The sequence below is a fragment of the Chanos chanos genome, chromosome 10, assembly GCF_902362185.1.
Source record: "Chanos chanos chromosome 10, fChaCha1.1, whole genome shotgun sequence".
Lineage (NCBI taxonomy): Eukaryota > Metazoa > Chordata > Actinopteri > Gonorynchiformes > Chanidae > Chanos > Chanos chanos.
The window spans coordinates 18,812,926-18,829,438 of NC_044504.1; the positions used below are offsets into that span (position 1 = coordinate 18,812,926).

The 16,513-nt window shown below is 38.9% G+C and overlaps 2 protein-coding genes across 2 annotated transcripts; both read right to left on the reverse strand.

Moving 5' to 3' along the window:
• Positions 1 to 945: 945 nt before the first annotated feature.
• On the reverse strand, positions 946 to 4,695 carry LOC115822060 (pancreatic alpha-amylase-like). Its single transcript, XM_030785706.1, has 10 exons — positions 4,528 to 4,695; positions 3,956 to 4,102; positions 3,409 to 3,606; positions 2,627 to 2,857; positions 2,375 to 2,508; positions 2,173 to 2,295; positions 1,888 to 1,987; positions 1,551 to 1,672; positions 1,309 to 1,434; positions 946 to 1,143 (listed from the first exon to the last, which is right to left on the reverse strand). Exons 1-10 carry the CDS (start codon positions 4,693 to 4,695, stop codon positions 954 to 956), a joined length of 1,539 nt encoding a protein of 512 aa, XP_030641566.1. The 3' UTR covers positions 946 to 953.
• A 6,695-nt stretch (positions 4,696 to 11,390) lies between these two features.
• LOC115822059 (pancreatic alpha-amylase-like) lies at positions 11,391 to 16,224 on the reverse strand. The gene is made up of 10 exons (XM_030785705.1): positions 16,057 to 16,224; positions 14,303 to 14,449; positions 13,880 to 14,077; positions 13,045 to 13,275; positions 12,820 to 12,953; positions 12,578 to 12,700; positions 12,284 to 12,383; positions 11,984 to 12,105; positions 11,749 to 11,874; positions 11,391 to 11,599 (listed from the first exon to the last, which is right to left on the reverse strand). The coding sequence occupies exons 1-10, from the start codon at positions 16,222 to 16,224 to the stop codon at positions 11,410 to 11,412; spliced, it is 1,539 nt and encodes a 512-aa protein (XP_030641565.1). The 3' UTR covers positions 11,391 to 11,409.
• Positions 16,225 to 16,513: the final 289 nt, after the last annotated feature.

The window sequence follows — 16,513 nt, forward strand, 5'->3', positions numbered from 1 at the left end:
TACTAGAAAATACCTAAAAAGTATCCCTTCTTCTCAAGCATTGATGTGTCACTACAATCTAGAGTTAAAGAACACCAACACCTGCATGTGGCATCACTTGGCAGGGGTTATGAATTTCCTGCAATTTTAATTCTGCACAGTCTCTCTTATCAGAACCAGGCAGATGTAAAAGATGTGACTACAAGAGATAGTCTCATCATTGAACCAAAGGGTTAAACACAGCTACAGTCACATGAAGTGGGTGTGAGTGAGGGTAAGAAAGAGAGAGGGTGGCAGGTGTTGCTGAGACAGTTTCATGTAAATCTAGAGAGACCACTAGTCTCTCAGGAATCATCTATCTTTCCACCCTTCTCACTCCTGATTCTCAGTTTCATACACCAAGTAAATGGACTCCACTCTAGGCAGAAAGCTTTTACAGGACGTTTCAAGATCTAGAAAGGAGGACAGCTAGGACCAAATGCCACGATGAGTCTAAATAATCATCGTTGTAACAGTGCATCCAACAAGTGTTAGTTGGTAGAAGGCCAAACTCAGCTCCCACAAAGAAATTTCTCTCATCCAACAAATTTCTCTCATCCAACAATCATTAAAGACTGTAGGCTTCAAATATGCACTGTTTATAACTGTTTATATTATATTGTTTTATCACACAAATACAAAGCAAAACTATGTCATGAATCAGACAAGACTCATTTTTTGAATTTATTTATTAAGTTTATTAAATCTTATTCTCTAAACCAGTGGTTCTCAGTTGCAGTCCTGGGAACCAACATTATAGCACATTTTTGCACTTCCATTCCTGAGTCAACTATCTATTGATTACTGAATCCCTTGTCTCTTGAACTAGATGCACTGATGCTAAGGATTAGCCCAAATCTCAGCAGAATAAAGAGTGGTGAGAGAATATTATGTTTTGAGTGATGCTGTTTTATTGGAGTGAGGTGATAAACATTTCATAGTTTAGAGTCAGCATGGATGGCAATAAATGGGTCTTCATCCATGTTGCTAATCCTGATAGAGGCACGTCCATCACCGCCAACTGTCACCTGTTTACCTGTGCACGTGGACCCAGACTTGTCTCCAGAGATGACATCACAGTAAGTGCCCGCAGGAAGGCCAGTGTTCAGAGTCGTATTCAGCTCCCTAGGAAACAAGGATTTGCATATTTTCATTAGCATCTGATACAAAGGAATATTTCCTTATTGATGTAGACTTAATTTATTTCACCTATTCTTTAACTAGCATCCTATTTTTTTATCACGACTAAATATTTCACATATTCCTCAAATTCATTTTTATTTTCCTTACCAGTCATCATTGTTGATTACAATGAAACCACGGTTTCCACGGCTGAAAGCAATCTGATTATTGCCATTGTCCCACCAGTTGGAAAATGGCTGACCATTGACCACGTTACGGAAAATAACCATGTTCCTATTCAAAATAAATTCAACCATGTTTAATGAAAACATTTGTACTACAGGGATTACAGAATGATGTAAAGCATGTGTGCTTCATAAAGTTCTGACTGGTAGAACTGAAAGGTTCACCTGATTTGGCGCCATCTATGTTCACAAACCCAGTTGTCTCCACAAGTGGTATCTGGGTTGATGGGCACAGGTTTGGTGGTACCATCAGAGTAGGCTGGAGGACCCATCCAGTCATTTTGGTCCTGCATTATAAAAGAGCAAAAGCAGACAAACATTAGAATCAACTGACCAACTGGTCAAAAGCAGGTTTCAAAACATTGTGAATTTTTGATCTTGTCTATATGGATTAGTTTTAGTTTTTTCCTAATATGTAGATCTTTATTGGATTTGTTCAGTGATTAATTACTTCCACAGTTAATTCTCAACTTTCATATCAGTGTAGAATGCAAATCCTTACCTTGCCATTCACAAAGTAGCGGTCCCAGCGGTAGCTGGACATCACTCTGGTTACACCATAAGGATGAGCCAGCATAAAGCCTGTAGCCATCTTATACATCCTAAAAGGGGCAGCAAGGTTTTAGAATTTATTGGTGTATTAAGGACAGATTTGACAAGACAAGCAGAAATTTCAGCTGTGTGGATTTATGGCAAGCAAATTTGAAAGCCTGTAAGGTTCTTTCTTTTTCAGATCCTCGCTTTAGAAATGACAAATAAAGTGTAATTCACTGTCTCGTATTGATACCTGGAGTCCCAGAATGTGAGAACAGAAGCTCCACCAGCCCCATGTCCTCTCTGGTTGTCATGGTTGTCGATAAAGACCAGGGATTTATCTGAAGGCAGGAAACTCCAGCCCTCTCCCCAGTTCCTAAGGAAAGCAAAGTCTTGTAGATTCCAGTTGCTGGATAATATTATCATATTGAATAGGACGACACATCATGGCATACCTCAAATAAGCCATTTTCTGGCCATTCCATTTGCGGACAACCTCGCCCAGTTTGGCACTAAATTTGAACTCAGTAACTCTTCCCAGTCCCGTGTACTCAGATGCCGTGATGGGCTCCCCACCAAGGTCAATAACCTAAGCCACACAACGCACACATGTATAACGTGCAGACAAAGGCATTTTTCTACATCAGACTCCACATTATCAATAAAAAAAATGAACGAAACTAAATCTGAGAGGAGTACTAAAGTACCTCTTGGTAGATGAAAGGTCTGGAACCGGAGGAGAACCACTTGGTGTTGAGGTTCTTCAGTCTGCCATACACATTGCTCAGGTCTCCAGGCCACATATGTTTGCAAGCATCCACTCTGAATCCTGCCACACCGATGTCGATCAGTTTGTTCATGTACTCAGCCACTTTCCCCCTGACGTAGTCCTTCTCCAGAGCCAGATCCAGAAGTCCAACAAGACGGCAATCTCTCACCTGTCCACAGTGCAAATGGGCCACAGTGATATAATCGTAACCACTTCCAAATGATTTTCACTTTAGTTGTTTCTAATTAACATTAACACTGATTCATTTTACATTAGCATAAAGTAATGGTTGTTTACAATGTAATCTCCATATCTATGAAAAAAAATCTAATTAATTGCAATGTAATTCACCTTTCCCTTAGTTCCACCCCAGAGAAACAGCTTACCATGTTTATATATTTTGCAGTCATTTATAACAGTAACTTGGTATGGTACGAAGATGTCTCATGAAACAAGAATCTTGAAAATAATGAATCATGTTATTCTTGATAAACAAGGTCACCTAGTCAAACCATACTACTTTAAACTTCCAGCTGAGAAGTACAGGTAACTAGAGGCTACTTTAGCCTTGTTCTTCTAAGAGCAATGTAATAAAAGGGGCTCCTTATAATTATGATTTAATCACTGCTTGTAATAGAACCTTTCACCTAGTAAGAAAAGCTTGACTAGTGTTGCAAAAATAGCTACTAACATAAAACAGACATAAAAAGTATATGTCACCTGATAGATATCATGATAGTTCTGAATTTCTCCATTGCTAGTTTTACATTTGCCATCATTGAAGTCCCAGCCTGAGTAGGGTACAGAGGGGAAGTCCTTTCTGTTGGCACTGAACCATGTACCACAGGAGGAGTGTGTTCCTTCACCACCACCTGATCCACACATGTGGTTGATGACTGCGTCCACATAAATGTTCACCTACAATAGCATGTAAGAGAAGATCTGAAGTTATGTATGTCCGACACAGCACACTCTATATTTATATGCTGAACATGTTTTTGAAACAATTTACACAGAAAATGTAATAAAAAATGAAAAGAAGAAAAGAGGTTTGAAAAAACATTCTTTTCTTTTGTCTGCCATTTTCTACACTGTTCCCAAAGATGTCCACCGATCACATAACACAAATGACGACAACCTCAATTATTTTGTGTCAAAAACTACACAAAAGCCTGAGACTTCTTTTTCCACCAATAATACATGTCTCCACAGGCCTGAAATCAGGCACCCGTTTCACTAATCCTAACATAATGATGACGTTCTTTACCCCAACATTGTTGCATCGAGTAACCATATCCGTCAACTCTGCTTCATTTCCTGATCTGGAGCAAAGTTTGTAGCCGATTGGCTGATACCTCTGCCACCAAGGTCTAAAGGGGTTGTTGAGGACGATGTGCTCACTTGGAGGAGAGATCTGTGAGTTCAATCAACACCATTAACACAGACAAAAAGTGAAAACATGTCAGGGTTTCTCAGAATTTCACGCTCAGTGAGCAGACATTGTGTACATCAGCTAGACATGGGAATTTTAGAGAGGTTAAATAATAAATACTCAGCCTTTTTCTATACAACTTTTATAAACTCTGTTTAGGCGTAGATCGTTAGAAGCATTTTCAGTGTAGTACATTTTTTTTTCTCTTGACACTCATTGATCCAAGCACTTATCCCCACATCCTATAATACACCAATTTTGTATGGACTTACCTCTCCTAAAGAAAACTATTATTGGACGTGAAAAGCTCTATTTATCATTGCATAAGTCTATGTATGCCTAAAATCAGTCCCCAGTCATCTGGAACATTCATTTTGCCTCAGTCAGTGATTCTCTCTCATACAGACCTGAACTCCTCCGTAGCCGTTTGGTGCTAGGTAGCGCTCACACTCTGCAGCGATGTCTTTCCAGCGCCATTCGAACAGATGCACAATGGATGTTCTGCCATACTTAGTGTTTGGGTTGAACTGGGCAAAGCTCAGCCCAAGAAAAGCGGCCAAAATCAGGAGTTTCATTTTTCCTTACACAGGCAAAGTAATGTGGGATCACCTGCTGTATTTATACTGTGAACCACAGATCTGTCTTATCAAAAATTCAGAGTGATAAATTAAAAATAAATTGTTATCTCCTCAACTGGTAGCCAAAGAAAGCAAATGTAAACAGTTGGTGATTTCTCAGCAGCAATGACTTTGCAAGACTCCTGACAGTATTACAACAACATTTCAATATTTCAAATTCAAGCAAAAATAAGTCTGTTTAAAGAAGAGCAATGACAACAAAATCAATTATTATCAGTTATAGTACATATGTATATTACAAATAAAAACCTTTTTAGCCCATGCTATCTCACACAAAAGAGCTTCTCTAAATGTTCATTTGATAGTATGTCTTTTTTTACATTTGAAGGTGGTGTCCATCTTTTCCTTTAAGAAAATAACTGCAGTACAACACAGTACGGTACACATGTTAGCCCTTCCTTTGAATTGCCTCCATAGCGTTTCCTAGTTTCTTGAAGTGGACCAGTGCTCTCATTGTCAGTTCACAGAAAAGTATAAATGTTGTAAAATGATTAGAATTATTACTATTGTTTTAAAGACAAATCCCACTTATGTCAGTTCTCCTCAAGATTCAGGCTCTTATACAGTTTTGGGTCTAGCTGTGTAACACACATAACCAGCAGGGGTTACATCAGATCTGTTGGGCTGTTGGTCTTCTGTAGGATTGTGTAGTTTTAGACTAAACTGCAAACAGTCATGTACTAAGTAAAGAACAGTGAAACTAAGATAAGAATGAGTAAAGAATATGTGTGGCCAAGGCACACCAAATGCGATGTACAAGCTAGTGCTGCTGTACATATCAGAATAGCCCATTACAAAAAAAGGCAGCCATTGACTACTGTAAGAGACATACACATAGAACATGAAATGCATAAATTTGACTGGCAAAGACTTACAGTGATAATATGAACTAATAAAGTCAGGCGTGCATTAAAGGGAACAAAAAAACCCTATATACTAAAATAATATTAACCCATAGTGTATACTGATCTCTAATAATCACAGATGATGTTTTTAAAGACATCAACAAACAGGATGAAATCAGGGCTTGAGGCAAAAAAAAATAAAAAAATATCTAGGAGCCATTGGCTCCTTAAACCCAAAATATTTAGGAGCCAAATCAAATTTTCAGGAGCCAAAGTGTAGTGATGCCATATGCTACATTGTTAAAGGGCTGCCTCTCACTGCCTCCTCTTTCCACTCTTTTCCTCACAGGTTTACAGAGCAGTGAGCACAGCATGTAGTACTTTAGTATAAGATTCACAAATAACGAAATACTTAATCCTTTGGCACATCAGCACCACATTATCATAAGTATAAGGACTTTGAAATGATTGTACAAGAAACTGTGTCTATTCTGCAGAAAGAACCACATGGACTTGCAGGAAATTGCAACGAGAATAAAGTCGTAATTTTACAAGGAAAAAGTCATAATATTACAAGAATAAAGTCATAATTTTATGAGAAAAAGCCATAATATTATGAGAATAAAGTTGTAATTTGAGGCTACGTGTTATTTTAGAGGGGAAGTATCTGAAGGCTTTTGTGTCACTAGATCCCGCACTTGACTCGGTAGGGGTGACTACAGAATATCCATCACTTTTCAATAATGTGTCATAATTGAAATGACTAGTTAGTGAACTCAAAGTGCTATGTTGTAAACAGAATGAGCATTTTTATCTTGTGGCTATCCACAATGAATCGATTGACGCACAGACATGTCAATCATGTTTTGTTTTCCTGAATAATAATGAGCAACTTCGGGTAAGAAATATCTAGTTCCATTGCATTATTTGTGCTTTCCTGTTACAATTACGTATTCGGATTCGGGTACATCCCTAGTATGCAGGTATTACTGCTCTCCACAAGTTTCACCCTTGCCATCAGTTGTTTTACTGGAATTTAGAAGTGAACAGCATGCCCTTTCTCTGAATGAGTGATATCACGGGGATAACTTTGAGCCTGTATCCCCTAAAACTGGAGAAAAAAGGCATTTTGAAATAATCTCAGAACATCATGGGAGAATTTGGCCCCTGCTCAAATCAGCATAATATCCTGTGTCCTGTGTGCCACTCTGATCCCAGTTGCACTGCCTTGAATTCATTCACACCCTGGTCTCTTTCATCTTTTAAAGAAACTCAAGCTTGTTTTGGACTCCAATGACATTGCTTCCACATTGTTGAGCACGAAGCATCAGGGCCACAATACAGGGGAAGGTGTTCATAGATTCAATGACCTTGATATGAATTTCAAAAGTCTAAAAAGATTTTAAAAAGATGCAATCATAATAAGGCTTTCCTCTTATACATTTGTCCCATATCCATTCCTTATTCATAGTTTCAATTTGTTGCAAGGCATTTTCATTTCTACAAAATCTATATAAAAGAATGTGGATATAAAGACTTTATGGATCTTAACTGTACAATGTAATGCGTAAGATGCTTTAGAGAATAAGATATATGTTCCATATCCCCATTCTAAGAGGGACTTCAACACAAGCAAAGATATCACAAGAATAAAGAGGTTCTCTATTTAGGCCAGGCTTACAATTTCCAACAGTAATTTCAAATGATATGAACATCAATAATAGGAACTTCTTCAATGTTGCTAATCCTTAGGAAACTACTTCAGAAAAATCAATGCCAATTGTTACCTGTTTACCTGTGCATTTGGTTCCAGCCGTGTCTCCAGAGATGCAAGTGCCTCCGAGAAATGTAGTGTTCAGAGTAATAGTCATCTCTCCATGAAACAAGGAGGTCACACACATTATCACTGAAACTCTGAGTGAGGCACCAATCCTGATATCACAAAATGTGTACATGGAAGTTTATACCGATTTTACCCTGTGCTTTTATTAAACCCAATATTGCATTCACTGCCCAGAAGCATTGATTTTCCTAACAGCTTTTCTGGGATTTCATGCCTAATGTGAAGCATGTGACATGTGGATCTGACTTATGGATCTAAATAGTTCTGCTGACCAAATCTAGGTTGATGGGCACAGGTTTGGTAGTACCATCAAAATAGCTGTAAAAAACTTTATAAATAATCGGTGCATATACCTTGCTACGAAAACCTACACTTTTTGTTTTACTTTCTTATTCAAAAAGATTTTTTCCTCCCACAGCTGACCAGTATCAGTTAATATGATTAAAAATACATTTCACATTTTTTTTAACATCAATTCCATCCACAAAGTTACAGGTCAAGTGGTGGCTGGATACTACTCTTTTGAGATCATAAGGACGAGCCAGCATAAAGTCTGCCACCATTTTATGAATTCTGCACAAGTAGGAAACTGTTAAATTTTTAACCTTCCCATTGAAGCTGAGACTGTATTTATAATTTCAGTGACATTATCAATGGTGACATTTATTTCTTTGTGGTAAACCCACTATGATAATCATAGTTTACCATCTCTATTCCACTGATGTATCTCCCTCTGTGCCTCACTGTGGAAAATATGGTGATGTTTACTGAATAAACGGAGTATCTGAGATCCAAAATTATGAGAATAGCAACTACACCACCTCCATGTGCCCTTTTGTTTTCACATATAAAAATAATATTTTAAAGTATATATCCGGGTGCTTTCTCCTGCATATAAGATATATGTCTTAATGCAATCACTGTTAATCTGCAATCAGTGCAATGCACATCTATATGTACATATAATTTATTTCATTTTATTTTAGAAACTTACCTCAACTGCTTTGGTGAGATGGGGACTAAGATCAGCCTGTACACAAGCACTACCTTCAAAGAAAATCAGTAAAACAATTGTCCATACATACCTGAACTCCCCCATAGCAATTTGGTGCTAGGTCACGCTCACACTCTTCAGTGATATCTTTCCAGTGTCACTCGAAAAGATGGACAATGGAAGTCCTCCCATTCTTAGTGTTTGGGTTGAACTGGACAAGGCTCAACCCAAGAAGTACGGCCAAAATGAGGAGCTTCAGTTTTCCTTGGTCAGGATAGAACAGGTAATGAAGTGTGAGGCCATCTTTTGTAAATATGCCGTGCCTCTCGTGACTGACGTATCAAAGATGCAGTGCAATACAGGATAGGCAGTTTGTTATCTGCTACTTCAGGGTGAACCATATGAAAATATTTTTGGATTTCCCTGCCGCAATGAGATTACAGCATTTGCTTTTCCAAAGGATATATACAACGTTTCACAACAACTGCAAGGGGAAAGGAACATTTTTAAGCATTTGTTCCATTCATAACTGACATGTCATTTGATTGCATGTACACCTGGTCCCACCCTTATCTTCAATTATGACATCATGGTAAGTACTCCCAGGAAGCACAGTTTTCTGGATCAAAGTGAGCTGCTTTGCTAACAGTCAACACATTGTGAAGGAATACCTGCACTCAGATCATCTCCATGTTCCAAGAGTTATAACAGCCAAGAAAGTCACCAAAACTGATGCTCACCCTTTTCTTACATCTCATTTCAGCAGGCCATTAAATAATATTAAAACCACTTTCAGTGGCTTTTTAACTACACCAAATGTTGTCAGTTACATATTTTAACGTGTCTCTCTACACATAAAATTAGACACTGGTTTAATACGTCATAGCATCAGCTGGACCCCTGATGATAATGTCTTTCTTTATCCCAACACAGTTTTCCTGAGTGACCATATTCTTCACTTCCAGTCAATTCCAACTTGATCTGAAGCACAATTTGAAGTTGACTGGTGAACTTTTCTCATGCTACAGTCTGATAAGGTTAGTGACCTTGATGCTCCCAGCAGGACAGGCGATTTGCAGGATCAGCCAATGCCATTATCAAAAACAAGCCATGAACTCATGTCAGGGTGTCATGGGGCCAACAATCATATCATAAATTCTGATTCAAGTGCAGTGAACCTGTATGGGATCTTTAAAGACAGTGAATGTTGGCTGAGACTGAAATTTTTAGACAGGATTAATTTTGAATAAACACTCATCTCTCTTCTATAAATGTTGTTTTTATGTAGAATGTAATAGACTGTGTGAAGGACTATAATGACTATAATATGTTGCTTCCTTTGAAAAAAACAAAACAAAAGCGTTTTAGAGTTTTATTACTATATTCCTCAGAACATTCTGTGTTTATATGAAAAATATTTAAATCTGTCAAAAAAGTTAATATATGTCTATGAAATATTTTTGTCTCATGTCACACAGCTGGATTGTTTTTAGTCAGCATGCAAACACATGGACTGTAGTTAGAGACATGCAGCTCCAAACATTCATGAAACCCTTATTGGAACGTAGCACGATGGTGGATACATAATTATCCAGTCAATAGTCAGTAGGATGAACTGAAAAAGAAATAAATACATTAATTAATTATACAACAACAATAACAACAACAACAACAATAATAATAATAATAATAATAATAATATTACTGATGAGAGCAAAAATAATAAATGACTTTCAATCCTAGAATCCAGTAATATGGACAAAATGCTTTTGGAACTGTCATTAGTTTTTAGTTTAAGTATGCCTATGATATCTTCAAAAACTACGAGAATCAATTACTTGTGAATGGTGCTTTGGCCCATCTTTGGCCTCTATGGGCATTTATGGGCCAAACTCATGTGTGACAGGGCACAACTCATGTGTGAATCTGGGATGGTGAACACTAGCACATGCACCCTCCACTAGATTCAAGGTCAGTCACTTCATTTAACCTATCAGTTTTCTCCATGGAAACGTGGCATATGTAGACATCTGTGCTATTCCTTATATTTGACTGCAACTCTGCTTGCAGATCATTGCTGCTAGTGGTCACTGATACTCAGCAAAGTAATTATCTGATCCTGTCAGATCAAGGTCAATTGTGTTTTGACTTGCATCTTTCTAAGTGGAGCAGTTGTTTTATTTAGTGTAATGGGACTGGACAGAATGGATCCAAATGCAGAAACTTTATTAACCAGAATCCAAGGTGCAATCCTTAATACACAGTCAAAACAAAGTCCGAAGTTAAAAACCGAGAGATCTGTCCAACACAAAAACTGGATTTGAGAATAGGAAAGAGCAGAGTGAGAAGAGGAAGGAGCAGACTGGAATTTGGAACTGGAGTCCATGACATTTGGTCACTGATATTAACAGTGAATTAAGAACTTGATAAGTCGAAATGGCTTAAAATATCTCTATGATATAATGCTAGTGATGAATCCTAGTAATAGTTGCTGTTGTGCAACCGCTCATGTAAATTACTCGCACCTTTCTTTATGACATGCTGAGAGGTACTGTAAAACCGGTAGTTGACAGCTCCAGTCATGGGGACTCACAAGACAGAACATTTTTGCTCTACTCCATCCCTGTCACACCTGATTCAATTTATCTACTGATTATTGAGCTTTTGTTTCTTGAAGTAAATATGTTGTCGATAGGAATTAGCTGATTTCTCTTGTCTAGTTGGTCCCTAGGAATGGTGTTTAGAAACCTTGTTGAAAATAAAATCATCTTGGCCCTAGCTATGGATTTATTTTCTTTTTCACTAGGATGTGTCAAGTTGTACTTCAGACTCCTGAAACATTTGTGATCTGTCTAATCCTGCCATTCACAGAAAAACCCTCCAGGGATAAAATCAAACTGAAGTGAACTAAAGAGGCTTGGGAGAACACTTTGTTTTGTATTTATGCAGCTTTATTTATGTGACACAGTTTACAGCTTAGCATTAACATGGATGGCGATCATGGGGTCGGCCTCAGCACTGTTGATCTTGAAGTATGCACGTCCATCGCTGCCAACCGTCACTTGTTTGCCTGTGCATTTAGTTCCAGACTTGTCTCCAGAGATGACATCACAGTAGGTGCCAGCAGGAAGTCCGGTGTTCAGGGTGATAGTCATCTCCCTGAGAAACAAGAAGGTCATACATGTGTTTAATTAGACCAGGAACAAAATTATGTGTTCAAGATCTACAAGGTTTGCATGTTTGTTACTAAATATTTTAGCCTGCTATTCTGTCCCTAGGATTATATTTTGGGCAAAATGTTATCTTACCAGGTGTCGTTATTGATGATAAGGAAGCCACGGTTGCCACGACCAAAAGCAATCATGTTACTGCCATTGTCCCACCAGTTTGAGAGTGGCTGGCCATTGACCACATTACGGAAGATAACCATGTTCCTACAGAGAATAATTGAAATTGGAGATAGATGTTTTATACAGATATGAGCAAAGCGTGGTTCAGACACTGACTAAATCAAAAACTGGACAGCGGGAAAGAAGGACTCACCTGATCTGGCGCCACCTGTGCTCACAGACCCAGTTGTCTCCACAGGTGGAGTCTGCGTTAATGGGCACGGGTTTGGTGGTGCCGTCAGAATAGCTGGGAGGACCTATCCAGTCGTTCTGATCCTACAGGTTCAAACAGTGATGTTAGCCAATTCAGGGAAAAAAAAAACCAGTTAGGGAAGTCTTTGACCGAATAACATCATTTAACCTGATTTTCACATGTAATGCATAAATAGAAGTTATTATTCTCACCTTCAATGTTACAAAACAAAAAAACAAACAAACAACAACAACAACATACCTTTCCATTCACAATGTTCCGGGTCCAGCGGTAGCTGGACATCACTCTGGTAACACCGTAAGGATGAGCCAGCATGAAAGCTGTGCCAATTTTGTAGAGCCTGCACAGAGCACAAAGCTGACTTACACATTGCTGTGAGGGTAAAGCTCTCTTTTGAAGTGAATATAAGTGGAATTTGTAATTCTGTTGTTAAATGAGCTGCAGCAATCTCAGTTATCCTTCAGGCTCCTCATTCATGTCACTTTGTCTTTGGATATGTGAAATGAATTGCTTTTAGCTTTATAGGAAAGGTACCTGGAATCCCAGAATGTAAGAATGGAAGCTCCTCCAGCTCCATGTCCCCTCTGGTTGTCATGGTTGTCAACAAACACCAGGGCCTTACCTGTGGGCATGAAACCCCAGCCCTCTCCCCAGTTCCTGGGAAAAAAGAACCCAAGCTTGTAAAACTGCAGTCACTTGGATTGAAAGTATTGTTGCGTCATTTCATTTAAGCCACTGTTCATCTTATCGTGATGTAAGAGGCTGTTAAGGCTTACTTCAGATAGCTCATTTTCTGGCCGTTCCATTTGCGGACAACCTCGCCCAGTTTGGCACCATACTTAAACTCTGTAACTCTTCCCAGTCCCGTGTACTCGCTGGCCTTGATGGCCTCTCCACCAAGGTCAATGACCTAAGTCGCACAAACACACAATGCTGTTTTTCTAGATTTCTTGCAATTAAAGTTTTTGATGTAGAGAAATCTGAGAGTGGTAAACATATACCTCCTGGTAGATGAAAGGTCTGGAACCGGAGGAGAACCACTTAGTGTTGAGGTTCTTCAGTCTGCCATACACATTGCTCAGGTCTCCAGGCCACATATGTTTGCAAGCATCCACTCTGAATCCTGCCACACCGATGTCGATCAGTTTGTTCATGTACGCGGCCACTTTCCCCCTGACATAGTCCTTCTCCAGAGCCAGATCCAGAAGTCCAACAAGACGGCAATCTCTCACCTGTCCACAGTGCAAATGGGCCACAGTGACATATTCATTACCACTTCCAAATGTTCCGTCATGGAATGTAATTAATATTAATACTGGATCATTTTAAATTAACGTAAAATATTGTAAGATGTAATCTCCTCTGCATTAGCAAGAAAATGTTATTATATACAAATGAATTTGAGTACTGAGTCAACAAATATAGTCATTTGTAACTATAACTTTGTTCAACAATACTACCAGCTATATGCGGTCAACTGCAGCCTTTTAACAGCACAGTCCACTGGTTACTTTTTGCGTGGTATGAACATCTCTAACACCCAAAACAAGACTTTTTAAAAGAATGAGTTTTGCTAGCTGTCCTAGATAACCATGTTTGTCTAGCCAAACTACACTACTTTAAACTGCTTCAAACTTTTTCCAACTGAGAAGGACAGGTAACTGGAGCAAGTATAACTGTGTTCTTCTAAGAGTAATGCAATACAGGGGGTTGTTTATAACTATAATTTAACCACTACTGTTTATAATAGAACATTTCAGTTAACAGGAAAAGCTTGACCACTGTTGCAAGAAAAACTGCTTACACAAAACAGACAAAAACAAAAGCGTATGTCACCTGGTAGATATCATTATAGTTCTGAATTTCTCCATTGCTAGTTTTACATTTGCCGTCATTGAAGTCCCAGCTTGAGTAGGATACGGAGGGGAAGTCCTTTTTGGTAGCGCTGAACCATGTACCACAGGAGGAGTGTGTTCCTTCACCACCACCTGATCCACACATGTGGTTGATGACTGCGTCCACATAAATGTTCACCTACAACAGCACATTAATAAAATTATTAGCTTCTAGAGTGTCTATCCTTTTTGCAGATGTGTTTTTATGTATGAAAAGACAAAGATTGGAAATTGTGACATTTCCTTTCTTCCATACAGCAAAAAGTAATTATTCAGCGCATCATCTTCTTTCTTTATTTTTAAACAGTCAATGAAATGAAAAGACATGATAATAACAACATGAAAGGAAATCCTTTTGCTTTACCCCAACATTGTTGCATCGAGTGACCATATCCCTCAGTTCGGCCTCAGTTCCTGATCTGGAGCACAGATTGTAGCTAATTGGCTGATATCTCTCCCACCATGGTCTAAAAGGGTTACTGACCTTGATGCTCTCACTGGGAGGCGATATCTACAGTATTAACGAAGAGAGTGATCACAAGCAAAGGTATGTTTAAATATCAAGGATATATTATAATCAGAGAAAACAATAGATACACTCAGTGGTCATAGGTTAATAGGATGCACACATCTCGTGTACTGGATAGCAGTATATTCATGCTACGTAATGTCTTTTCTGTCCCCAACCAAGGATCACCCATTGAATTTAGGTCTCAAGGCTGTACCAACTTTTCAAGTAAAGTGAATTTGCTGTCATGTTACTGGGGTAATCCTGAGACAATACATGCTTTGTGACATTGGCCTGTTGGTTAGATCTGTGTGACAAAGTGTGAACTGTAACTATGAATGGGTGCACTGTGGCAGTAAAATTAGCATTCAAACATTGATCAAGTGCTGTCAGTACACCTAACATATGAATCTAGCATAATCATTTGCTTCTGTAGCCCATCTGTGACAAGGACTTAGATGCTGTTCTACAACCACTATTTTAGAGTGCCATTATTTGCCTGTTTGTGGTCTGACTGTTTGCTTGCATTATTCCTGCTATTCTCCTTTGACCACACTCATCAAAAAGCAGTCTTTGCCCATGGATCTGTGGCTGATCAGATATTTTATGCTTGTCCCACCGTTCTCAGAAATCCCTAGAAACTTTTGTGTGGGAAAAGCCTGGGAGGATGGCTGTTTCTGAGGTCCTAGTGCCTGTGTGCCTTTCACAAAGGACAATACTACAATCAAAGTCATTAAGATCACTTATCTTGCTTAATCTAACATTCACTTAAACAGTTACTGCATCCCTCAGTGACCATCTACTTTATCTATTTAGGAATTATCCATTTTTGCAACTGAGGTGGGGTACCCAAGAAACTGGGCACAGAGTGTATGTATAATATACAGGACTTGTTCAGGCCTCTTGAAACATGTGAATGTTCAGCCAGAAGGGAAATCCAGAATAAACAACAATCTTCAATAAGTGCTGTCTTAACAGTTTATCGTTTAAATGTTATTGCATTTTGTACAGGTCTTGCATTGATAAAACCACTTTAGCGTGAATTTACAACACTTTGTAGCTCCATCTACATTGTAACTAAAAAACGATCAAAGCACTTTCTCCCTGAAACTACAGTGTGTAAAGACGGAAGAAGCCTTTTGCCTAAAGGTTAGGGGAGTGGGCTTGTAACCGAAAAGTGCAGGCTCAATTCCCAGGACAAGCAGGAAACACCCAAGGCTGAAGTGCCCTTGAGCAAGGCACTTTACCCCCAGCTGCTCCCCGGACGCTGTGGCGCGGCTGTCCATTGCTCCGGATATATGTGTGCTCACTGCTCACTTCTGCAGGTGTGTGGGTGTGGGTGTGTGTGTGCGTGTGTGTGCGTCGGATGGGTTAAATGCAGAGTACGAATTTCCCCTCGAGGTTTAATACAGCATCTCAAAAAAAAAATGCTTCCAGGTCAAACTGAAACATCTTGAAAGAGCAAATTTGGTCTGCAATCCTGTTTCTTCAAAATTGTTGGCAGTTTTAAAAGGATATATTTTTCATGAGGTACAGTTGGTTCTCTCTTCAACAATATTAACAAACATGAACGTGACATGATTTGTATAATTGTGTTTCTTCATACATACCTGAACTCCTCCGTAGCCGTTTGGTGCTAGGTAGCGCTCACACTCTGCAGCGATGTCTTTCCAGCGCCATTCGAACAGATGCACAATGGATGTTCTCCCATTCTTAGTGTTTGGGTTGAACTGGGCAAAGCTTAGCCCAAAGAGAGCAGCCAAAATCAGGAGTTTCATTTTTCCTTACACAGGCAAAGTAATGTGGGATCACTTGCTGTATTTATACTGTGAACCACAGATCTGTCTTATCAAACATTCAGTGCAATAAATTAAAAATAAATTGTTATCTCCTCAACTGGTAGCCAAGAAAGCACAAATGTAAACAGTTGGTGATTTCTCAGCAGCAATGACTTTGCAAGACCTTTTTTTTTTTTCCCCCACAACTCTTGACAGTGTTTCAGTAGCATTTCAATACTTCAGTTTCAAGCAAAAATAAGTGTGTTTGATGGAAGGCTACAACAACAAT